The 25759-nt window shown below is 47.4% G+C and overlaps 1 protein-coding gene across 1 annotated transcript; it reads left to right on the top strand.

Annotated features, from left to right (window-relative positions):
* The first annotated feature begins 1513 nt into the window (after positions 1–1513).
* On the top strand, positions 1514–25734 carry LOC126575669 (uncharacterized). The gene is made up of 7 exons (XM_050236476.1): positions 1514–1988; positions 8089–8148; positions 10131–10288; positions 16855–17185; positions 18217–18567; positions 22269–22478; positions 24863–25734. Exons 1-7 carry the CDS (start codon positions 1851–1853, stop codon positions 25115–25117), a joined length of 1503 nt encoding a protein of 500 aa, XP_050092433.1. The 5' UTR covers positions 1514–1850; the 3' UTR covers positions 25118–25734.
* Positions 25735–25759: the final 25 nt, after the last annotated feature.

Here is a 25759-nt window from a genome sequence, read left to right as displayed (position 1 = left end):
TCACTTGTGAGTGCGTTTTGTTAAGCTCTAGAGGCATTACTCTAGAACAGCACCAGTGCTATTTCTTATCTGAAGGCATAATTGAACAGCGGAACAAATTTCAACTGATCAATCTGTACCACCAAATGCAAGCCAACTAAATGATGAGCAACAAGATTTTGCTCATTTTGCATAATACCGCATGCATTTTTAGCATCCCATAATCTGCTTTAAATGTTTTCTCTCTGCGCCATGTAGGGTTTTTGTAGCGAAATGACCGATAAGCAAATGATTATAAAGCGCTCGGTAATAACCGAACACCTCAGCATTACATTTTTTTGGCAGCGATTGTCAGTTGATCCGTGGCAATCGAAGCACCAACAGACTGGCACAAACGTGATTAAACGCGCCCGTGAGAGCAAATCGGCGTTCAGCACCGCCCTAATCAGTTAACGTTTGTTTGAGCGGCTGTTTGATAATGTAGGTGATGATATTTTTTTGTCAAAAAAAAACTCTCTATTCCCATTCTCTTGGGAGTATTTGTTGTCAGTTCGATTTGTTGACGCGTAAATCAAGTGACCAACAGCCAGAGAGAGAGAGAGAGTTTCGAGCAGCTTTACGGATAGTACGGATTCAACCTTGAAATGTTAAAGTCTGCAGGTTAAAATCATTTCCTCTTCGCGCTGCTTTTGTCTCAACCTGATTAATCCGCCCGTGGGATCGATCTAACGATGGTGAAGGCTTGGAAGACAAAATAAAACCATCCTCCGGTGATAATGGTTTGAAGAGTTAACGCTGAATCCGGATCACTCTTGGACCGTACTAATGTGATAGACCCTGTGTGTGCCTGTGTGAAGCAAAGTGGAATTGCTTGATTTTATTCGGCTGTTAAATTCTCCTGTGCATGCCATCCCGGTTTGCGATAGTGATTGGAGGAGCCAAGTGCAGCTGCAGTGCTTTCAATGGCCCAAAAGTTGCGACGCCGTCGACGGCCGATAAGAAAGAAAGCGGCCGCGCACGTACGCGATTCGATTGACAACAACAGAAACGGACACCGATGCCACGGGATGGTTTCAAACCGTTGCCATTCCACGTCCAATGCCACGTATTGACTTAAATCCGAGTGCACTTTACTGTATTGAACGCGACCGGAAGGGATTTTCGAGCTTTTAGCTGGCATACTCTTCACGATGCAGCCATATCGAGCAGAGGGAGAGAGCGGGATATCGAGTAGAGGAAGATATTATTTGACCACCGTTAGTTCTTTGTAAACAGATGCGCTTTCTAATATACAACTAAACAACTGCCTTCCCTCCTGGAGCATGTCAAGGACCGAGCTTCGGCTGCATAAATTCCGTTATCAGACTGTGATAGAGTTCATCGCACCAGATTAAATTGCCATTTTCAAATTGGAACGAATTTGGAATCTTCTTTAAACTTTCTCGAGCGCTTTGGGTTCAAATTGCTGCTGATAAGAAAGTGCAAACGATGATGTTCGGTCCAAAAGGAGCTCGGGCAACTGTTTCCCAACAAGCACCTTTGCATCAATGTTAATATTTTCAATTCAATCATCCCTCGTTCCCTCCGCTTTAATCTTCCGTCGCGGGCACGATAACTCCCTTCTCGCAGTTCAAGAGTCTAGCCGAGCAGAAAACATCTCTTCAGCATTTGAATTGAAGGTAAAACATAGACTTCATAGACTGTGAACTGTGTCCAACTCAGTGCATGTCAGTGTGACGCCTCCCCCGCGGGCAACATAATCGAATTCCAGTCACCAGCGTCGTCGTCAGCATCATCGCCATCAGGCACCGACCAACCGACCGACCGCCGGTTGGATAGCGCTCGGCAGAAGTTTGAAGAACTCATCAAAAATGGATCAGTCCACGACGGCGGCCACAATATCGTCCTCGTCGCTATCGACCTGCTCCAACGCTCTGACCCACCACCAGCACGGTCCGGATGCATCGCTGCTCGGCAGCGACATGGAGTGCATCGAGGAGAACGTGATTGTGAGTAGCACCGGAATGATGACGATCCATCCTTCTAGATTAAGCTTGATTTACTCCACGGGTCCATTGTCCGGAAGCCACTGTCATCGTGAGCGAAGTGACTTGACAAGATCAAAGCAGATTTGGATACAGGCGAGCTGCACCAGCTCGAAGACTCCAAGGTGCTTCTTTCGCGCCATTACTTCTTTATTAAAGTATTGCCTTCTTCATTGCAAATGCGACAAATTGGAACGCAGCGTAGGGTTGGTTTTTTGGCGGAGATATCGCGGAAATGTAACGCATTTCTAGGGCCTGCCCGGACACCCGTGACCGTAACACAATCTTTTTGATCAGTAACAGATTTCCACCGTACGTTTCGATAGTAACGAGGCTCTCTATATGATTGCAACCAGAGATTTCTGGCCGAATCCTTCCAACCAGGCAAAAAAGAGATAAACGTCCTCCATTCAACACTCAGTAGGCTGCAGCTACTTCCTGCACAATCTTCGTGAGTATCGTAAACGAACTCAACAGCACTTCCTTATGTGCTAGCTGTTCCTTATGTGAAAACTTCTGTACTACGGTGTACTATCAACACCGTGGCCCACTCATTCGACACGTAATAACAGTTTAAAGAGCTTTCGTTTTGTTTCGTCGGCCGCTTCACTTATCCAAAACGGTTTTTGGGGCCCGGAGATGGCACAAGGCATTAGCTATCCGTGCGGAGGCTTCTCCTACCAAATCAGCATAATGCAATCGCTCGGTGAAGTTTTGGCCCGGCAGGCCAAACGGTGCCCATGCCCCTCCCCCCCTAAGATTGCAAGCAACCGGGAGGAAGAGAAAAGAGAGAGAGAGAGAGAGTTTTGGTGCGTACGATACTTCCCGGAAGATAGCGTAGCATATTTTAATACACTCCCAGCCCAAAGACAACAAGCTCAATGGACCGACAAAGCACACCAACTGCAGCAGCCAGCGGGCTGTTGACGTTGCCGTCGCTGATGATGCTGTTGATAAACTTTGGGTCCGTGTTCCTTTGGCCTCCGAGTCGCTTCTTTCGTGTTTGCGAAGCGCACTTAAGCGCATCTCATAGCACCAGAAAAAGACCGAAAAGCGGAGCGCGGTGGGTTGGTGGTAGTCTGCTACGGTACAGCGAACCGAATCGGATCAAGTTCAGGACCCGGCCATGGTCATGTAGTGCAGCGACGAACTGCACCCATGCACGATGATAGCTCGAAGAGAGTTTGTGAAACAACGAGCGCGAACTATGATACACCTGAGCCATCCTGTGGGGAGTGAAGGGAAAGTTGAATGAAACTTCCTCCAGCACGATGACAATGATTAGAGTAGATCTTTATGGATTACTTTCTCACAGAGCTCCAGTGTTTGCTGCGCTTTGCTGGTTCATGCATTCCGTCAGGTTTTGCCGGAATAAACGAACTTGTTTTTACCACCCCGAAGCTGTATCACGATGGCAAATCAAGCGATTGTTTTGTTTTTATTTTGATTTGTTTTGCCATTTTTATAAATTTGGTGTATTTGGTATTTGGTGATAAAGAAGTATTAGAGTTTCTAACGGTTGTGTACACTTTGAAGAGATGAAAGCGTTTCAAAAACCAATTTCACTGTGTTCCACATGAAGTAAAAACAAAGAAAGGTTAAAAGAAGAGAGAAGCCGGCTTGTGTTGGTTTGCTTGTATGTGGAATCGATTTGAAGGATACGAAATGAGTTCATTACAAATATGAAAAGCGAAGAAAAATGCCATCATATCCCAAACTTGATGCGCTACAATGATTAATGGAGTCTATTTTAATCAATATTTGCCTACAGGCAAATATTAAATTTAGATCGTAGTTGGCAACTAATTATGCCTCTGCAGCATACTTTGTCCAGATATCAACCGAAATGTGAAAATAAACATGATAATCTTACCTTGAAAACATGATAGCCAGCGATCGAACGACACAAAACCCATCAAAAACAGTTCAGCTAAAGTTGAAGGAGCAGCAGCTGTATCAAAGTAATCTACTAGTAAGTAACTATTGATTACAAACCGCCACCAGAATTAATTCCCAGAGACCAGCCCAGCAACAGTATTACAATGTAGAATACTGGCTCATATTGTTACTTTGGTTCGACGATTCAACCCCATGACGACCCGAGCCCGTCCAATTTGTGGCCAGTAAAACTGCATTAGCGGAAGTGCAAATTTATCAACCGGTCGCGGACGCATTACAAATCAAACACACCTCCGCCTCGTTGGTTCGATCACGATGGTCCGCTCCCTGGTGAAATGATACATTGCATTGCATTACCACTGGCCGCGTATCACAGCCCGTGATCCATGTTATCAAATTCACCAGAGTGCAATTTCATTATGCGCCTATTTTCGATTTCCCTGCACCATAGATCATCATCATCACCAGCAGCAGCAGCCCTACCAGCATCAGCATCATCACAATCAGCTGAAGCAACAGCACCCGTTGGGCGATGGCAATCCTTTCGCTGGCGTTCTATCGCTGACGAGAGTAATGAAAAAATCGATTTACGCTGTCGATATCGCACTACGCCAATCACTGACTGGCTGGTGACTGACACAGATCTGGGGAGAGTAGTGGTCTCTCTTGACAAAAAACTAGCAGATAAAACATGCGAGAGAGAGAGAGAGAGAGAGAGAGAGAGAGAGAGAAAAGGGGGCAAACAAAATCAATGCCCCTCAGCAGCACCACCTGTCCGCTCATCGATCATTCGATTTGCCTATTTGCAGCGGGAACATCGGTGGCCTTCGTTGCCTCCCCCGTCCGACGGATTGGCATTGATTTATGGGATATTCGTTTGAAGGTTCCCTGTCGAAACATCGAGCACCAAAAATGCCAATAACGGTGAGAACACGGTGGCGATATCGGACAGCTGACTGGTGGTGCGACAACGCGATCCCCGCGACGGGTGCTGCTTCGTAATTCCTCACACATTCACCATGACATGTTGTTCCTGTGTCCCTCTGTGTTCCAGCAAACGCCGGACGGACAGGCGGACGTTTTATGAAACTGACCAGCAACAACCAACCGTTGGTTGCGTCCAAACCGGGTATACCGCCTGACGCTGAAGTTGATTGTAATTGAACCAAATTGATCGCCTTAAACACTCCCCGCGGGCGCGCGGTTGATGCTGTTGATCAATTCATCAAAAAATCATCGAACGAGCAGAAGCCGAATGCAGAATGTGTCCCGGATTTATGGCATTTGCTTGAAATTTCCACGCTAAAATGTTCGGATGCAAAACGTTCAAGGAGAAAAAAAACTCTCCTTCCGCTTAATTTGCCTTTTTGAAACAAGTGAATTCGTAGTAGACTGTGACAGAAAAAAACAACCATTGGTTACATCCTCAACCTTGATTCGCTGGCGATGCAAGCGATTGATTTACCTAAGCCTCCTTCGGATTCACTTGTTTTGAAAAAGGCAACGTTTTTCGCGTGAATTTTGCACGCGAGTTTCACAATAATCCTCTAGCATCGAGAGCATTTTTTCGCGAGCTGCTTGGATACTTTCTAGTCGAGGAAAACTGTAACACTCGTCGGTTTGTTGCATTGACGTCGTTTTGAATGCTTCCGAAAATGCAGAAACCCCAATTGATTATGCCCTGATAAGCTGCTTACCATTCCAAACACTCCACATGGCCACCACAGTGCTGTCCGATCTGTGTTGTCCGCTGTCCGGATATTGACGTGCTGTAGGTGAACCTTCCGTGTGAATGCATTTCCACAAGTCCGGACCATCATCTTGGACTCCTTTCGATTGGTTTTGCGGTTGACTCCACGGTCCCTATGGTACGTAACTCAAACCCAAGACCTCGAGCAGAGCAGAGATCGTACCGAGTGCCTCATGGGAGTTGGTGGTGAAGGGGAGGGACACAAATTGAATTTGAATATGCATCGGGAAAATTTATTTGTAAGAATAGCATCCATCCAATGTGGTGCTAAAAGGTGGTGCTCGCTCCAAGGAGTCGCACTGGCGCACACTGCACTGGCTGCACATTGGCTCCGGAGTTGGAGTCGGGGTAGTGTTTTCGAAGAGTTTACCGACGGTACGAGATTTCCTTACGTACCGGAGGACAGCTCCGTCTCTCCGTTGGGAAGGATTTGTTGGAATCCGATTCGCACGATTCGGTGGAGCACAAAAAACAAGCGAGCACGGATCGGTATCAGCTGGCCAGCGAAGACCATCCTGGCCATGGTTCCCTGGTGCAGAGGTCACACCAAGTGTTCGTGTCCGGTGCGCGATTTGATCGGCTGGAAAAGTGTAAAAGTTTTTAAATAAATTATAAGTTCTCCAAATGTTCCGGCGTCTTTCAGGTGGTGCGTGCATGTGTGTGTTTTTCAATTCGTCCTACACCGACGGTGGTCCAACGCCAACCCTGTTAACGGCCACCGCAGGCAAGCCGCTCAAACAACACCTTTTGACCCTGCACACGCCCGCTGGGTTTTCCGCTTAAAAAGCCAGGAAAAAAACAATCCATCCTCGGTGTGGCCTTTCGGACATTCGCGCCTGCCGCCTTGCCCTGCACACAGAGAACAGAGAGCGAAAAAGAGAGTGAGAAAGAGAGAAACGAAAGGGATGGAGAAGGGAGAAATTTAAATATAAATTGATTTCTGGTGTTTTACGAACGCATATGCATGCACCGCGCCGGTCGGTTGGACCACCGTTGACATCGGTGGATGTAAAACCCCTCGTTAGCCCGAGGCCTGAGGCCAAGCCACCGAGCGGAGGGAACGGAACGGGCAAATGGCACTTCGACAAGGAGTCAGGACAATGTACTTGCCGGTGTGCTCCCGTTTGCCAATGTTATTCAAATGTGTTGGCACAAGTGTTTCAACACGAACCCAGTTCCCAGTTGCCAAGTTTTGGCGCAAAAGGCGGTCACCGAGGTAAGTGATCGTGCTGAAAGGTTGTCACCGGGAAAGGAACAAGTGCGTTCCTCTGAATTTTAAGCAGCTCCCGGTACAGGGGGAGGCCTTTCTCCCAAGTGCATTCTCATGGGTGGTGGAGGGGGCCGACAATGACGACACCCATGGGTCCGGGTAACATGGGCAGCCGCTTCTTGATGGGCTGCATCGCTTTGGCCTCAAAGTTAGTGAGTTCGGGAGTGTTTTCCATGCTCAATTAGCCATTTATCACCGACCGACCCACCGAACCGGTGCCTGGCAGTCGGTACTCGGAACTTGGTACACGTGTCAGCAGCAGTCACACTAATTACCGAATATTACGAGACTTTTAGTTCGGCTCAAAAACAGACCGGGCAGCCATGCAGCTGTAAAGTTGATTCGAGCAGCCTTTCCAACATTCTTTGCTGGATATTTGGGACTTTATTAGAACGCATGCGACACTAGCTTCGGTACGACTAGTGGGTCATGCAGTTCTATATTACACTCATTTGAAAAATTTAATTCATTTCATTCGAAAAATATCTCAATTTGTAAAAAAATGCTTGAAGGTTCACCTAAATATGATCAATAATGTCTTGTCTTGTCTTGTGCGTAGTAGACAAGTAATTGAGGGAGGGTTTACGTTAATTTAGGTGAAAAAGAATCACTTTTGGGATTATTTTTTTTTAAACAACCATTAGATATTGTGTTTTTCTTTTCTTCTTTTTATTCTAGAGCTATCTCCGTGGATTTTTTTTTTCGAATTTAAATTTTTAAACTTTTGGTTGCATTTTTAAAACAGATAGTTTTTACTTTTATGCTTAAGAAAACAATATTTACCCATTAAAAAAGTACCAATAATCAATGCATGGATGCAGAATTTAGAAGTATAGAATGCCATCTTTCACTTAATCTTGATTTACTCAGATCAACGATAAAGTAATTCACTTAAGATATCGATTAAAAAAAGGGTGTTCTCATCTGAAAGGACAGACGATACTATGTTCTGTATTGAATGTTGAACTGAACTGATCGTAAGTTTGATTGTGGTTCCGAACTTCTTACAATTAAATTCTAAAATTGTGCTTTAGCTTTTCATCGGACAGCTACGTCAGTGGCAACACCAATCGAAGTGACGTCAATGGCTGGTGCTAATCGAATTGCAAGCGCAAGTTACCAGAACATCTGCCCATATTTTCCAGATTGACGAAATCACCGAGGCCGAACCAACGTCCGTCACGTTGCGCTACTGCAAACGCAAGGTAAGCCACCACAAGAACCCGAAATAGAATCGTTAATCCCAAAAATCACTCACTCACTCGCTCTGTCACCTGATGATGATGATGACAATAATGGTCTCGTACCTGTCAAGCGACCAATTAGCTCGCACAAACTACGAACGTCACCATCACACCGATGACGATTTTCCACCTGAGCCACCCAGCGAGCAGGCAAGATTAGCGCCCACTCTCCCCAATTTTTCCCCACGAATCATCCATCATTTGGGACAAGTTCCGCTGATGAGCTCCGCTCCCCACCCCACAAGACCAATGACCGCCGGTCTTCGTGGTAAATGGTTTCGTTAAAACAGAGAGAGAGAGCAACCCCCGAACAAAACGACAACTAAAAACACAGACGAAAGCATAACCCACAACTTGTGCCCCAAAAGCATGCAAAGTGTTTCATCGCTCCCCGGTTCCGCTTTTCCGACGAGCAAACTTTTCCCGCAAAGCAACAGCCAGACAGCCAGTCGCACTATGTTTTGGAGGCACGCGTTCTACACAAACCAACGGTGGTTTCAAGCTCAAAATTTCACCAACCGGAGCGCGATTATTTTCGCGACGCGAGACGCAAAGTTTCGCAAAACCTCAGCAGTCGGGTCCAACTTTCCACTTCCTCGCCACAACCATGGTGCCGCCACTTCCGTTCGCGTTCGCGAAAAGTTGATGATCGCCGCTCGACGTCATGATGGAACGTGATGCAAAACCGTTGGCCCGCGAGCGCGCCGCCACCGAACGATCGTTTCCGGTGAGTGGTTGGATGTTGGCAAATTGTAATTTATGTAGCGCACAGCAAAGGGCAACGGTATCCACCTCCACGGGAGCACTTCCCGCTTGAGTGAAGTGTGGAATTTGCTTGCAAACTGCTGGGCGGAAAGCCGTACGTGCTGTGCTGTCTGGGGCTCATCTGCCACTCGGTGGTCGGGTGAAGGACCGAACATGCACTGTCACAGGACTGTCGGCATCGTTTCCGCGTGAGGATCCGTCGTACCGTGTCTAGGATGATGAAGGACAGCAAAATAAGGAAATAATGTATAATAAGTTGGGTGAAATACTTTTCACTACAACTACAATTCAACCGAAAACAAGCCACGAACTAAAACACCAAATGAAACAGCACACAACGCACCACATAACACGGTCCCGGGTTCCCCGGGGGGCCTGACTTTGCCGTCGCTTAATTGCATGTTGGATTCAAATCGTTGGCCAAACTTTGCTCATTCCACTGTTCCACAGTTCAATAGACACCCTAGAGAACTCCTCAGCGTGTTTGCCTCTTCGAAACGACACGGAACGACATCGCGAATGCACAATGCACAGACAATTCTCGAAGTCTGCCCCGGGCTTGTGAGCTACTTTCGGTTGAGTTCGTAAAAGGTAAAAGGCTCCTTGTCTGTTCCGCCCCTGTCATCCCGGACCGGAAACGACAATGCAGCGCAAACCGGACCCGGAGAAGTGAAAGCAGCGCCCTAGTACTTTCGCTGATAAATCTTACTTCACGTCAAAACTATTCCACTCGACGCTACGAACCATTGAGCGCACACCGTGGAGCAGTGTCCAGAGAGCAGAGCAGAGAGAGAGAGAGAGAGAGGAAAGTGGCATGAGACCAGCGGTGTGGTGAAGTCATTTCCGTCCCTTTATTACTCACCTTTCCGAGGTGGAGCTGGCGCTTCATTGGTGTGGTAATACATTTTATGATATTGTACAGTAATCTCGTACTCCACGTAAAGTGCACTTCATTTGCACGCGGAACGCACGGACGCTCGGACGAACCAGAGTTTAATATTGGATCTTCGTTGGGAACGGCCAACATGCCCGTTTGTCGTTTGATGCAGCAACATTGTCACACTAAACACCTTTCCCTCCTTCACTTTGAGCTATTACTTTACACGAGAAACAAAATCCACTAATCCCGTGGATGCCATTTTGTTAACCTTTCTTTTTCGCTTTCCTTTTCCACGCAGTTCCTTCGACCGTACGTGATCATCTTGGCGTTGGCCGGCATTCGACCGAGCTCCACGGATCTGGAATTTCTCGGACGTTGGGTTGGCCATCTGCAAACTGCGCTCGTGCTCTGTATGCTCTGCCTCGGTTATGTGCTTCAGTTTCTGTGTGGATACAGGTGAGTTAATGCGGTTCGATAAGCTTGTTTCAACCACATTCTTCGATATTATTGAAGAGTGTTCAGTTGGTTCGTAGACCTTAGAGCGATGCGTTTGCATGCTGGAAACCAGTGTTCCTGTGAAATGCTATAAATCATTTAGCAACACAGTTTGACCACACTGTGCGATGCGTTGATAAGCACCAGCCTTAACTAGATTGCATCTGGCGGTGGTTCATTCACTAGCGACCGTGTGGAGCGCATCGGAACACAATCATACAATGGAGTACCTCCTGCTAGAGCGTGGTCGATACACATGGAGTGTAGATACACGAGTGTTATCCGCGAAACATCCTCCGGATCCTCGGCTTATCCTAGTTCCATCCTCTATTCACAACACCTGCTGTGAGCAGTGTTGCTAACGCCACGCTGTTCAATAACAAGGTATCGACGCACGCTCGGGGCCGTCTCCTGTGCCATTGTGCTGTGTAGTGAAGGGAAAAAAGGGAGGAATCATTTGTCTGCTGTGGACATACCTGTCGCTGATTTCGCTCTTCAACCGTGATACATAGAAACGATGTGTTCGTGGTGCTATCCTACGCTGTGTGTTCGCTCTATAACAATCGCTGAATGTCCTGGTTGAGAGATGCAAGAAGCTCATGTCTCCCGTTCGTACGCTGCTGTAGTAATGCAAAATCGAGTGGCACGTGGATTTAGATGGGTTTTGCTTTTATCCTTTTCCCCTTCCACGGGTAAGGGGTGCGGCCGGTGTTTTAGCCGCGCTTTCTTGCTTTTAAAACCCTCTGGCAATCCACCAAACCATCTGCATACCACCATCGCCACCATTTCCATCGAGCGTGATCCTTTGCTACGTTCTACGCACACGCCGAATCATAAGCTTGGGATGGGACGACCGTGAGCTTTTCCCTAAAAATAAAAGAAAGTAGGAAAAAATAGCGAAGCGAATTATTTATCCAACCCTCGAGCGGGATCCAGTGGGCAGCACTCGCTCCCTGTTATTTTTTTTTTCTGCTCTTCTTTTATGATCTGTTTTTGGGTTATGCAGCAAAAATATGCTGACTGCCTTACATCCCCTCTTTCCCCCGCTATCCCTTTACTGCGTCCTTTAATACCACCGAGCACCGTGCGGGTCCACTGCACAGCATTTAAATACTTGCCAGCGGATAGGACCCGGAAATCCCTGGGTGCGAGGGCTCAGGTGTGGCATGTGTGACTAAGGAATTCGTTGTGATCCTCACGTGTCGCCATTCGCGGCGGTGACAGATCCCGGACCAAATCCTGTGCACCAATGCTAAGTACAGGAAGCGGGAGAGGCCGGCCGGCCGGCCGGTCCTACGTCGGAGGCCTTACTAAGGCTTAGACCGACTTTATTAAAATAATAAAAATGGGATTATAAATATTTATGGCACGGCCGCAGCAGCAGCGCGAGACTTGTGCCCGGCTAAGTCCAAAAAAGATTGGACCAATCGCGGTGACCGTGGGCGGGAGTTTGGTAACCGAACATGATTTAACCCAGCTAGGCGATGGGATGGAGGCATGGTTTTTGGTTTCCCTTTATTTCACACACGGTGAAGCTTGAGTGTAATTTAGCAATTCCGCATGTCAATCATGGTGGTGGTTAAAATTAATCCTTTAGCAACAAAATAACAGAATGTTTTAAAAATGTCTAAGAACTCCTCAGTGACCGGAAATACCATAGTAGCAGCTAGGACAGGGGTCTCAAACTCATATTGCCATGCGGGCCGCAGAAGAAAGCATAAAAAACAGTTCGTGGGCCACATAATTTGGAGGTGCATGGGTTTATTATATTAGCTTTTTTCTTGTTCCCACACCGGGAATAAGAAACGATGTAGCAGCGTTGCTGCGATGCGATGATGGAGGCGCCAGGTAACCGGTAAATTTAAGGTGGTTTGTAATGTAAATTTAAACGGTTAAATGATCAAGAAATCTCAAACTGCATTATGTGGTGAATGTTGAAATGATGAAAAAATGATTCTTCATTGAATTTATTGAACATTACTATTATTGCAGATGTAAAACCAATCTTCAATTCCAACATATGCATAGAATAAAATTACATAGAAAACGATACTAAAATTCCCAATTATGTTATGTTAAATATGGTTCAAACTGTCTAACTGAACACTTTCATCAAAATGCTCCCCTGGAGTATTTTATAACAAGTTTCTGTTCATTCTGTTTCTGTTCTGTTCAACTGGCACACCACTTTTTCCGAAAAAAATCTGCCAGAATTGGCCCTAACCAGCATTGTTCGTTGGTTTATTGTTTTTTTTTTCTGGTGGAACTAGTTGGATATTAAAATCACAAAAGCACCGTGGAATGTGACCTAGTATGCGCCACATCCTACCTGCATGACGTAAGATAATCTTGAAAGAGGATAAGGCCGGCTTTCACCAACTTTCACCACGCGACTAACGTGTCCTCCCGTATGGGGCTTCCCTCAAACAGCAACCACCCAAAAACACGCAAAACACTGATATACAAAATAATTGCACATTCCTGACCGCCTTCAGTAGCTCCCGGTGGGTCCTTTTTCACTGCTCGGTCGGTCAACCTTCCCACCAGGATCTGGTTGCAATGTTCACGCTGCGTGCACCAACCCCCACTTTCGGGCCCGGTAAAATTACAAAAGCATAAAGCTCGGGTGCACCACGCAGGAGCGCCTCGTGGACACACATAAACCATCCACGCGAGGACCTTCTAGCCGGCAGGTTTGGGGGGCGAGTGATTAATGTTTGCACTTTGCACTCGCATGCCACACGACACACAGACGCGCACCCGCTGATAGTGCCATTTTTCAGCAAAAGCTGAAGCAGCTGAATCCGCGCAACATCACCACAACGATGAAGGAGAAGGAGAAAGAAGGAAGAAAGCGAACACATAAACCAAAACCCACCCCAAACTCGCCCACCCACCCTTTTTTGCCCCCTTTCCCCTTTGTACCGAACGATTTTACAAGTTCCAGTCTGTCCTTCGCCCGGATTCCGACCGGAGACACGATGCGATGCCTCCGTGTTAGATAATGAACCAACCAACCAACTCAATTTCCTCCTAATGACCGTGATTACAGTGCGGGTCCGCGGTGACCTAGAATGCACCGATGACTGGCCACCGTCTGTTCTCTCTCTCTCGCTCTCTGTAGCATGCAAACATGCGAAGCGCAAACCCGTGCCACCACCGCCACAATTCCCCCATTTTCATATATGCCAACATCAGGGCGCGATCTCCTGTCCTAGCGGCGCCTAATGTCCTGGGGCAAACGTCGTCCGGTCGTTGGTTTGAAACCTTTAATCAAGCGCAGCGTCGACGATGGAACGTCCGTAAGCACCGCGATTGTCTCACTTCACGGCAGGCGACAGCCAGCTCAGTTCCAGCAGACGGTCCCGATGATGATTGCTCGATCGAATCCGGCAACCGGCGACTACCACCAATTACCACCACCACCACCATCACCATCCTCCCCCCACGATAAGGCGATGTACATTTAGCGAAAAGGAGAGAAAAAAACAGATCCCGGCAAAAACCGTAACGGTTTGCTGTCGCTGTCGCTGTTCGATTCCAAAGTGGTAGCAGATGAAGGGATTGAACGGGCAAACCAGACCAGAGTTAGAGTGTTAATGGAAGCGAAAATGCGCTAAGCTAAGGGAGAAAAAGCTCCCCGCGTCAAAAGCAGGAGGAACTTACTGCGCTCGAGTCGCGCAAAAGGGTAAGCCACCCGGGCGCGCTAATGTTGTGCTCTGGTCCGAGGGCCACGTGGTTCACGAGAAATCGTACAAAGAAAAAACCCGAACGGAAACCCCTTTTTCGCATGGCAATCATTAAGCTGCCGGTTTTTTTGGAGCGACAAAGATTTAAACGGCTAGTGACACACAGTGTGACCGCAGTGTCACCGGAATCAACGGAGAAAATGGAGGAAAACTCGGTGTTTGCTGCGGGAAGAAATCACGGAAAACACGCTGGTGATCTCCGTTTTTCGGTCTTGTTGTCGCAGTTCACCGTCTGGCGGGTTCATCGTGGCCTTTGAGCTCATCAGGATACGCGCGCGAGCGTAAGAACTTGGACACCATATTGGGCAACATCATTAACCCGTCCCGGATTGAGTCGTACCGTCGCGTCCGAATCCTGGAGCTTTCTTTCCCCCCCCTTTTTCCACGCTTAGTTTGTGCCTTTTTGCGCTCGAGTCTCGATCAGACAGTCTCGGTTGGACTCCGGCACAGGGGCGGCAGGACGGTGTTGCCTAATTTGCTGGCAAGCAGCAGCAGCAGCAGCAGCAGCATGATGCTGCTAGTCATCGCATCGTAACTGTGACCCCACTCGGAGACTGGTCTATAGAGAGCATTTCTGCATCCTTTTTTCTCATTTTTGGCGACCAAATTCCCTCGCCGTCGTGGTCGTCGTCGTTGTCGCAGGAAAATTTCACAAAAGAAATGGAGACGAATCGTCGCCTCCTCCCCGGGGGGTCACTATCGCTGACCTGGCATCGAATCGCTTACGCTTGCGGTTATGCTGTTGCTTGGTTGCGTCTGGTGCTGGACCGTAATGGTTACCAATTGATGGTTTTTGCTATTTGTCGCACACTTTGCATCATGCTTATCGCTCTGCTGCAGCGTGAGACATGTTTATGCTCACCACCACCAGCAGCAGCAGCAACAGCAGCAACAGTTTCGAACGCAAATGAAGTCCCTCCGTGACCGGTACGAGTTAGTCATGTCCCTGTGGTGTTGGTAGAAACGAGCGACGGCATCGGATTCGCATCATGTTCAGTGCCAGTTGCCAAGCCAATTAGTCGCGTTTTTTGGGGAGAAAAAAATCGGACCTTATCCTTGAGATTTTCAACACACTAACCGAACGCAGGGGCCACTCAAGAGGGGCCCTGGGTATTACTGGTCAGCGACAGCACAGCGGGCATGTCATTTTCTCCGGACAACGTTTGGCTTGGTCCCTCCAACCAACACTCTGCGCTGCTGCTGCTATAGTCGTTGCTCAGAATTAAAGCGATTACCTTGCATTATCGTTTGCAGTTAGTTTGCCGAAATTGCAGCTGCTGTGACTCTGTGGGCTGAGGCTCCTTCTGCTGCTGCTGCTGCTGCTGCTGCTGCTGCTGCTGCTGCTGCTGCTGCTGGTGGGATGATGAAAATAATGAAACACAATCAAGATAACGATTATGGAGCCTTGGAGCGAAGCTCGTTTTGGAGCGCGCGGGCGCGCGCGGACACTCTTGCCTCTCTTCCACTTGGCCGGTGGCCAGTTACCAGAGCTTTAAGCACTTTAATATCCATCTCATTCGTGATTAGAGTAAACAACCGAGGCGTTCGCCAAGTGGTCCCCTGTTATGATCGCTTGATCATGTTTGCAACATAATCGCTACCATGCGTTCTCGTGCGCGATTGTGCTCGTGCTCTGTTGGAAAATCAATAAAGAACGTTTTTAAATGGAGAATCAAAAGAAACGAGAGTCTCAATTTATTGATAAACCAACTTTTTTTTAAAGATAAATCTACAAACGTTACATCGCACCTTTATGCAATTCCAAATTGTTTGTACAACTTTGTGGCCACACTTTTTGTTGTTGTTGACCAGACCAACCGTTCACCTTTCCGTATGGCAGTGTTTGTCGCGATAAGTGGAAAATGCGGTCAACTGAATCGCCCACAATGGACCCGCAATTAATGAAAATGAATTGCTGTTGACCATCGCGCTTATTTGGTTACAGGTGGTACCACGCACTTCAATCCAAACGACAAACGCGTCCGGTCAATAGATTTATCGAATTCTAGGAAATCTTTTTTTCACAGCAAAATGATTGGTTAATCGACAGCACCACCAATGGGAAAGCGCAGGGAGTGCAATCAACAGCGTTTGGGACGTGATATATCGACCACAAAAAATGGATCCTGATGCGGAAAATAAAAAAAAACCTTTTTTTCCATCATAAATCGGTTTGAACCCCTCGCTGGATTTCCCCCCATCGATTGCATATCTACTGTGGTGTTGTGTTCCGGGCCAGAAACAACAACCCGTTTAGGGTTTACTTTTCACAACGGAACGTGTACCAGAAACCGTTAGTGGCGATTATGTTGCGCACGCGAGTGATGCATATTTGTTTTGGACATGGCTCACTCCACGCCGAATCGAATGCCAGTATTTTAATGGAGAATTTGATCCAAATGTGTATCACTCGACCCCTCCGGGAATGGGAAGGTTGGCAAACACGATAGCGTTTTGGATTGTTCCAAACGAATCATATTTCTATCGGCATGCCGACGGCGATTCGATACAGAAATTGCATAAAAAGCAATAGCAAGCAACTATTGGTTGCAATTTACAAGAGCATTCCACGCCTCAAATACCCTCGAAATGAGTATCACGGTATCACGGAATGCAGAGCTGAGCTCACGGTATAGCAATTTCATTTCAAATTCGCAACGAGCAACGCTTTGCCACGGAATTAAATAACAGCAAACATTTAAACTTTAATCACCGGAAACACGAGATTCCTTTCCGAGTTTTAAAGTTTTCCTAATTCATTCACTCTCCTCGCGGCAGACGGGATCATGGATTTCCCTCGACGAACGACGTAACACCAGCAACAACCACCGGTGTTACCGCGAAAAGTTGGTCAACTGATGCCTCTCGAGCGTATGAAGCATTCAACGGGACGACTACCTGGAAACCATTGGCCAGCAACGATGGCGATCCCAGCTCATCGAACCGCACTCATCGCATCCTCGAAGCGGATCACTCCGGACTCGCCGGTTCCGGTGAGGCTATCTTCATCTATCTCATTCCGGCCCTGCTGCACCTGAACGGGTACCTTTTGGCGGTCTTCATCTACCGATTCGCCGACAACGAGCAGCTGCAGTGTCTCGTCGAAAGGGTACGTACATTGTCCGGCTAGGGGCTGCTATTACGAGCTCATTTGTTGCCCCAGTGATGGAAGCGTTACAAAGCGATGGCTTTCGGGCAGATAATTCGAATGCAAGTTGAGTTGTGAGCTGGAGTTTACGGTTATCATACACACGTCCGCAACATCCTCCCAGAGTGCCGAGTCGAGGGGGAATGGTCTGATGGAGAATGATGATGGTTCCGGGTCGGATGATATTCGGTCGTCGGCCTTCAGCGTGCGGTGATGGAGTTGGTAGCGACATTGATAAATCGATCAACCATTATCCATGGGTGGACATTAATCAGGCATACATTAATGTGCATGATTTGCGCTGGTTTGACATGGATATTACATTTTCCTACCTGCAATGCAGCTGCGAACGGTGCTTGAATTCATTTTGTAATGAAAGAATAGTTCACTAAAGTGTGCTGATTGACATTTTATTCAGGGATTAATAGGATTAGCCAGTGAAGGTATTTTTGTAATTGATTGACATGCCACCAAAATTACGATAGATATTTTGTGTCATTTTCAAAAAAGTTTTTAATCTACGAAAAGCCTGGTTGATTAAAATATTGTATGTATTTGAATTGACTCTATGAGCTTTGCTTCCTCATTTCAAACTGTCAGAGATAAGCTAATGGATTGATGTGATCACAAGGTATCCTTTGATTACCAATGACTAATTGAAGATTATAATTAACGAACATCACTACTCACTTAATTGTAACACCGGATACAGTTCCTCGACTCTGAAGTGCTGCATCAATTTGGCCTCCGTGTAATGAAATGTAACTAACGTTCATTGTCTTCCAGTTCATGAAAAACTGTAAAAGTAATAATAAAGCTTAATCATCCGGGGTTCGCTCCACTGTTTCTCACTTGCATAACAAAAGTGAATTTAAATACGCAGCTTTTAATGCCAAATACTTCACATTCCACCGCTCTATTGACGCTCGTTGAGCATCATCACAACAGCGTTATTAACATTCCCCTCTGTACATCATCGGCAACGTTTGCAGGTATTTATACTGAGCAACAACCCACGGCGTTTGGTGCGAACGCTCTGGCTGTACTTTGGCCTCGGTGTTGGCTGGTTGGGCGCCTCCATCGCCTACGTACTGGTGCTCGGAGGTGACAGTACCAGTGCGTACGAACGATTCACCTCCTTCCGATGGCCGCTACACTTCAACGCGTCACCTACCACCGACATGCTCAAGGGTGTCCTCACCATGGCACTCTTCTGTCATGATCTCGTGCAAATGGTTGTGATCGTGAGCTACAGCTTGATATGCTATCTACTCCGCTGTTACCTGAAGGCACTGAAGGAGAAGCTGCTGCTTCACACCATCGAACCGCTGAACTGGATGAGGGTAAGTGCCTTTCGGGCTTTGAAATGGAACTATTTTCAAATAATGTCCTCGGAATTCATTATCATTATCATCGGAATAACTATCTGTTACCCCCGATAACAAACAATAACATTGTTTTAAGAAAATTTAATTCAACCAACAACAAAAATTTGCAAAATGTTGATTTCGTGGCAATACGATCCCTCCTCGATGGCTCCCGAGAAATGGAAACAAACGAGTTGTGCGCTTCCAGGCTCAAATCGATGGCCATGGTCTAACCAGGGACAGAACCTTTGAACCACCGAACACGAACGCCGCGTTCCAGGATTCTGGAACGATTTATTGAAATCTCTTCTTCGCCGTCGATCAGCCTTGATTTATTTGTTGCAGGGCAGTGGCTGGATAGCGGATAACGATTTCCATCCATTCCAATTAGCGAAAGATACGCTCGGGGGCCATAGCGTACCGTGTACCATGCATATCGTATCCTGGAGACGGAGAGAGAGAGAGAGAGAGAGAGAGAGAGAGAGAGAGAGAGAAAGCGAGAGAGTGAAGGTGGTCTCCTGTGCATCCTTTTCGGGTCCCGATTTATGGTTGAGATGGCTGCTGCTGCTGCTATTTGCACCTCCCGTTGGATTCCGATGAACTCATCTGACAAATTTGGATTGAGCTCCGCTGCGAGATGGTCGCCAGGAGACAGATAATTTCTTATCTGCATTCCATTTTTTGGCAACGAGCAACGGGGAGCCCACTCTTCTGCTGTTTACCATCCCAGTCACCTACGGGAACCGGTGTCGATATCGCGATTGATATGCCTGGAAGTACGGTGGCCGGTTTTTGGTAGGCCTGATGTCTGGGTCTGACATCTGTCGCGCAAATGTACTCGATGAATTATGGAAAGTAGGCCACTAATGCGACCAGTTGGGAAACTGATGCCAAGCGCGGCTGCCAAGTGGTTAATCCCGGCCAGTAAAAGTCACCATTCCCACATAAATTGACACATAACGTGTCGATACAGTCTTGGACGGGAATCGAATGAATAATTTATCGTCTCAATTTTGAAGTTGTTTACCGAGCCCGAAAAGATTCGCTCGTCCAGCAAGGAGGATTGTTTCCGATACCACCAAAGACGAAAACCCCCCCCAAAAACCAATCTGGGTCAAAAAAGGGATGATGGTGGCGGCCGGCACACGGCCACATGAAACCACAACCGTCAGTCGCGATGCGCTTTCGATGGACACAGCATTCCGAGATGGTGGCTCTCTCTCGCTCTCTCTTTCTATCTCCCTGGAACCGGTAGTCGCGCCGTCCGTCTTGCGAATCCCTCCCAGAAAAATGCTAATGGACGAACGGAGTCCGGCTTTGCTGTGCACATAAATTATGCGGCCCGGCCAGTGCTACGCCCTTTTTATTTCTCCACCATCCACCACCACCACCACCACCACCAAACGGCCCTAAAGTGGCGGCCAGCCGGCTCGCGAGTGACATTGATTCGCTATTACCGCCCTAGCGTGGCCACCGGGAAAGCCGGCAGAAGGTCAGGAGCGCTTGAGCAGAATATGTAAATATTGCGATTCTCTTCTTCTCCGCCACTCCACTGCGCTGTGCGAATGTGCGAGTTGATTTAACAGATTTCACTCGGAATTCCCGCAGCTGTCGTAGGATTGCACGGATTCGAAGTCGATTCTAGTGATTGTGCGAAGAAATCATCATGAAACGCTTCGCGCGGAGTCCGCGAAAAATTCACAATAACTTCACGGTCGCACGTTTCCACGCTCCCCCGAACCGGACGAAACCGGATATTCGATTACTTGTGCTGCGTATAAGTAATTGGGAATGTTCGCCGACAGCAAGCCGACTTTAGCCATTTCGAGATTATCCTTTCTCGAGGTCCATCGCTACAAACGTATGATTTGTTCGATTCCGATTCGATCGAACCCGGCTCGAACGATCCCATGGCCAACAATCAGGGACCATGGCGGTCCCTAGGGGGCCCTCCCCGATAATTCGCATAAATATCCCGGAGTGCAGGAATTCAATTAAATGGCTGTTTTGCGCCGAAAGTATGCTGGCGTGCTGCGTGCACTGTGGATGGTGGTGGTGATTGGAAAATTTATCGAACTTTCTCGGGCATATTTTCCCATTTTACCGAAGCGGGCAGGGCCATCGTTGTACAATACAGTAGCGAGAGAGAGAGAGAGATTACACTGGTGGCTCTGTGGTCGACTCGGTGCCCGGAGAACCGACCAAGTTGGCCAGTAATTAACGAGTGCTTCCGTTACTGTACTCCGCGGTGTACCATCGTGTGCCCGGGTACCATCGTGGGAAAGGAATGCAGTTTTGCCTTGCAGCCAGCTCCATGGCTTGCTAATTCGTCCATTCAATTATAGATATTTTCCGCATAATCATCGCGCATAATCTATCGAAGAAATAAATCATCGCGCACCATGTGCGTTAACAGTCGGGTTCCGTCCGTTCCATTCCATGGCGGCGGGGGTGTTTCTCCGAAATTATCCCAAATTCCAAACCGGTCGGCAACTGTGGTGGCCATCGGAGAGCTTTGTGTTGATTCGTGATACCTGTGGCTGGTCGTGTGTGGGACAGGATATGTTCCATTTGCACAACTGTTCACTAGCTATATGCACGGTCGTTGTGCGATAAATGGTTAGATAGCGGTTGCTCTGGAAAGGGATAACGGTGTGTTTGGTATGCTGGTCATTTCAAGGAAAAGCTTCACGTTTACATTGCGCATAGCGCATTTTGGAATTAATTAAATGCACTGCGCTCCTCGAATTGGTGTAGCGAAGCTCGTAATTTTGAAGCAATTTTCCCAAAACAAACGATTTAAAAAAAACATTTTCTATTTTCTATCCTAAAAAAAACATCTTCTATTTTCCATTGTATTTTGAAAACAATTAGGAGAAACTAGGGGAACCTAAAGTAGGGAAAAAACTCAAAATGTAAATTGAAAAATTGTAAAGTTCAAAGAACATTTCTGCAGCGATGCCGTCTAGCGATTGATAGCTGTATTTTCAAACATATTTCCTACAATCTGTGTCCTAAAAATCTTGAAACAATTACGATGATTTGTCATATTAGAAATTACAAACAAAAAAATCCTGTGTACATGATGTTTACTCCAAAAGATGGGTTGGACTATATTAATGAAATTTTAACGCAGTTTGTTAATTGATTTTTGAAAATATTGTATTTCCTATCATATAGTACACATTTACTTCATGATCGCAAAGGTTTTGATGATCCGTTCGTATCGCAGAGCTTTTACTGTGCTGTCAAAACATTAATTCAACTCCAAATGGATTAACAATGATCGTGTCATATCCTGCTTACATCAACGGGAAACAAAACGGGTAGCTTTAAGCCGCTTCGCACCATGAAACTCGGGCGACACTCCATCCTGACAGCATCTAATTTCAACCGCCGACCAGCGTTCATGTAATCTCTCCGTCACACAATCAGCAGCAAACCACAAACTGGCCACATGCAGCATGCAGCTTGGCAAGCAAAACAAAAAAAAAGAGTTAACTAACCACGCAACCACCACCAACCGACACTTGACATTCACTAACAAAGCACTTCCCCCAGCACCGTCGTGGTTGACTTTCCGTTGGCGGTTTTCTCTACTCACCCCTTTTTTTTTTTGCTCTTTTTCCCCCCATTTTTTTTTCTTTCACTCGAAACCCTCAACAACAAAACGCCAGGAGATTTGCGAGTTCCGTAAGCTGCTGTACCACCTGAACACGCGGATCTCGCTGCCGGTCGCCAGCCTTACGGTGCTGAATCTCAGCTACACCGTGTCGAGCGTTGTCCATCTGTTCCGCGATATGACGGCCTGCCCGATTAACATATTCACCGCCAGCCTCGCCAACATTCTGCTCTGGCTGTTCATCTCACTGATGCCGTTCTTTCAGGTAAGCACCACAAGCACCGCGCTGCACCGGGCAGCACCACCGGCTCCGAAAAGCCCATTTTGTAATCCATCGGATCAGCTTGTGGCATCGCAGTCCTGGGGTTTTCGGGCTGCCCTGGCGTAGATAGCAACGTGAGAAAGAGGATTCGCACGCCCGGGACCTGCACTTGGTTTGGCGGTCTGTATCAACACAGTCGATGGGATGGTAAGGATGGCGTGTAACCACCTGGTTGTGCTTGTAACAACCCGTGTTTTGATCCTTGAGCTGCAGCTATTGGATGATTAGAGTGAAGAGAATTGGTCTGAGGCTAGTCCGCAGCCCATTTTCATGATAAAAGGCCGAGTAAATAATCCACCTCACTCTCTCCATTAATTCCGAATAGTAATTGAGCAGCCACAGTGCGGTGGTGGCGGCTCTATTCACTCTTCAAATGATGTTGCAAAAGCTGCTTCAGCTGGAATCTATCTGGATGCTGGATTTGATATCAGAATTTCAATTATTTCTGTAAAAGTCTCGCCTTTCACGAAGCAGCAAGTGATTAGCTGCCTTTCACCGTGGCACCACCTTTTAATGCTTATTCCTTTGAAGGATTTATCGCCGCAACAGCGCAGCGGAACTCGATCTCAATTAATGTGTTCCAATAAGTTATGTCCTCAAAAAGGGATCTGTTCTCCCCATTTTATCGTTCTTTGATTTTTTCACCGCACGAAATGCAAATGCATCACAAATATGCATTTCCAAAAGTAAGCCGCTCTGCACGCAATGGCCACTAGACCGATTATGCGCCAGGAGAGGAAAGGTGGCGAGGAAACATGAATAATTTCGTTGAGCGCACCGTCATCAATTTCGGGTTTGCATGATCCGCTTTTCAATTTCGTCCCGAAACAATTTGCCCGCGAAGCCTTTCTAAGCTACGATAATGCGGTCCGGGGCGCCGCCCTTCCTCTGCTCTGCGCCACCGGCATCAACAATGCCAGCTCGGTGAATGGAAGACTGAATTAAGTTTGCATAACGCGCTCCACGCGGAACACTAAATTTGGCGCCGAATTTGGTTGACCGATCGTCGCCGTCGTCGTCGTCGTTGCGTTGCACCCATGTTAATGGTTTGAGCCGGGCCTTTTCCGGAAGTGGTACCGAGCGCACCTCGGAGCGCTGCACTCCGTCCGGTGCACGTCAATTAACGAACGTTTAATAGGCACGCATTATCGCGATAATGGCGTCCTGTGGGCTTCCCAGAGCTGCCGCTACCACTACGCACTGCGCTGATGACGGATCGGATTGGGAGCGGTGCCTGCGAGTATAGTGCATTATGAAGCGGTCGACCACTGACCATTCACTGCAGTGCACCGAGGGCCGACCGGCGTAGAGAAAGGTGGCCATTCTTTCCCCCCAGATTACTCTGGGGAGAGCCCGAAAAACGGAGCCACACCCATGCCCGGAGCCGGTGGATGATGACGCGGGCTAATTAATAGTCAATTAAACGTAACCATTTTGGGGGTGCGTTCGTGGAACGACCTACGCGAGGGCCGTGCCCGCGAGTGACAACCACAAGCGCACCCCACTAGGGGGGTGTGGGAGAAGTGTGAAGTCCGCCGTTCCCCGCGCAGTTTCCCCGGACGTTCCTCTCGCGGTCGCGCTCGTGTGTACTACGTCGTTATGGGATAATTAAATGAAGACCGGTGTGTGTCCAGTTTCGGGACGTCCTCGGTGTTCGTGAGCCATAATCGTGAGTTCTGAAACATTGAACCGACTAATGCTAGGTATGACGTGGAATGGAATGCGATCGAGTCGAACGACAACGTCGACGACAACGACGATAATCAACGATTTACATTGCGTACCGGCACCCATTGTAGCACAGGATATTGAATTAAATTATATACTCCATCATGGTATTATCGTGCGATCGAAAGTTGTTGCCATTTGGTAGTGTTTTCGGTGTGTTAGTGGTGATTAGAATCCTGGAACATGCTACTTCTCTTTTGCGTAACAAAACAATTCCATTAATGGGATTATTTTCAAAATTAAATTTCATATTTTATTTAGACAAAGTTAAGTAGAAATACAGTACAGCACAAACTCTAGTAACACTCAAAAGCCCCATCCAGAAATGATCCACATTGCACATCACATATTCGCTTGAGCACGGCCATCGAGTGTTTCGAGTTAGTCGAGCGCGCTCTAGCGAAAGGAGTAGTTCATATTCATCGCCATGAATATGATCGATCATGAGGGGGCCCCTGGTCTGGGCCAAATACCGGCGGCATTCATCGAGCGCATCCGGATGTGCAATATTTGAAACTGAAGACCCCTTGACCAACTATTGCGATTGCGACACGGATCCACTCGAACTTTAATGTTTAACCGTTGCTCGTTATTTCCAGGCCGCCAGCCTTACCGTCACCTGCCGCCAAACGCAGTCCTGCGGTCATCTGATTAGCATTCGACCGTTCGTACACCGGAACACGTCGTCCGAGGATCTGAACACGGTGCTGCTGTATGCTTCGTCGCTCAAAATGTCGGCCAAATTGTTCCGGATGCCGATCAGCGCCCACTATCTGTGCTTTTTCGTGCTCGTCTGCTTCATCGCCATCCTAACGTTCGGGATGTGTCTGAACATATCGCTCGGTGCTCATTAGATGCTTGTGAACAACCCGTCAGTTTTCGGAGAAGGCGCGGATGGTTGATCGTAACGGTGGAAACACACCGTTGACCTTGCAATCGACATGATGCCACAGGGTTTGATGCTCAATGCCGCATGAAATGAAAGACTGAACGATGGCGAACGAATGGCGAATTCGTAACACGATACGGTTCATTGTTCCGTAATTTATGTTTACTGTACCTACTCCCTTTTTGTGCCCATCCATTATCGTACCGAGCCGAGGAGCGTCATCGAGAGGAGGCATGGATATTCCCGATTTACGAGTGCTACGTGGCACCATCCGCCCACCGCCCAACTCTCAACCAGCTCCACATTTGCATGCTACTTTAGGCTTTTTAAGGACACGGCATTATTTATCTTTGGTTTCATATTCTTACGTACCGAGGGGTTACGTATAGTTTGTTCTTTTATCGATTCCATTAATGCCGGCAAATGGAATCGTATTGTTATGCTGTCTTGCTCCTCGTTCCTGTTATCATGTTTCGTTGCGCACAAAAGAGATGTAAATATTCATAAAAGACACAAAGCCAGGACCCTCCTTCCAAATTTGTTTTCTTTCAAATCCATTCCATCTATTCAAAGCATCCAATAAAAAAGGCGAATCCAAAACAAAGAA

Source organism: Anopheles aquasalis, chromosome 3 (assembly GCF_943734665.1).
Source record: "Anopheles aquasalis chromosome 3, idAnoAquaMG_Q_19, whole genome shotgun sequence".
Taxonomy (NCBI): domain Eukaryota; kingdom Metazoa; phylum Arthropoda; class Insecta; order Diptera; family Culicidae; genus Anopheles; species Anopheles aquasalis.
This window is presented reverse-complemented; position numbering and strand designations above follow the sequence as displayed.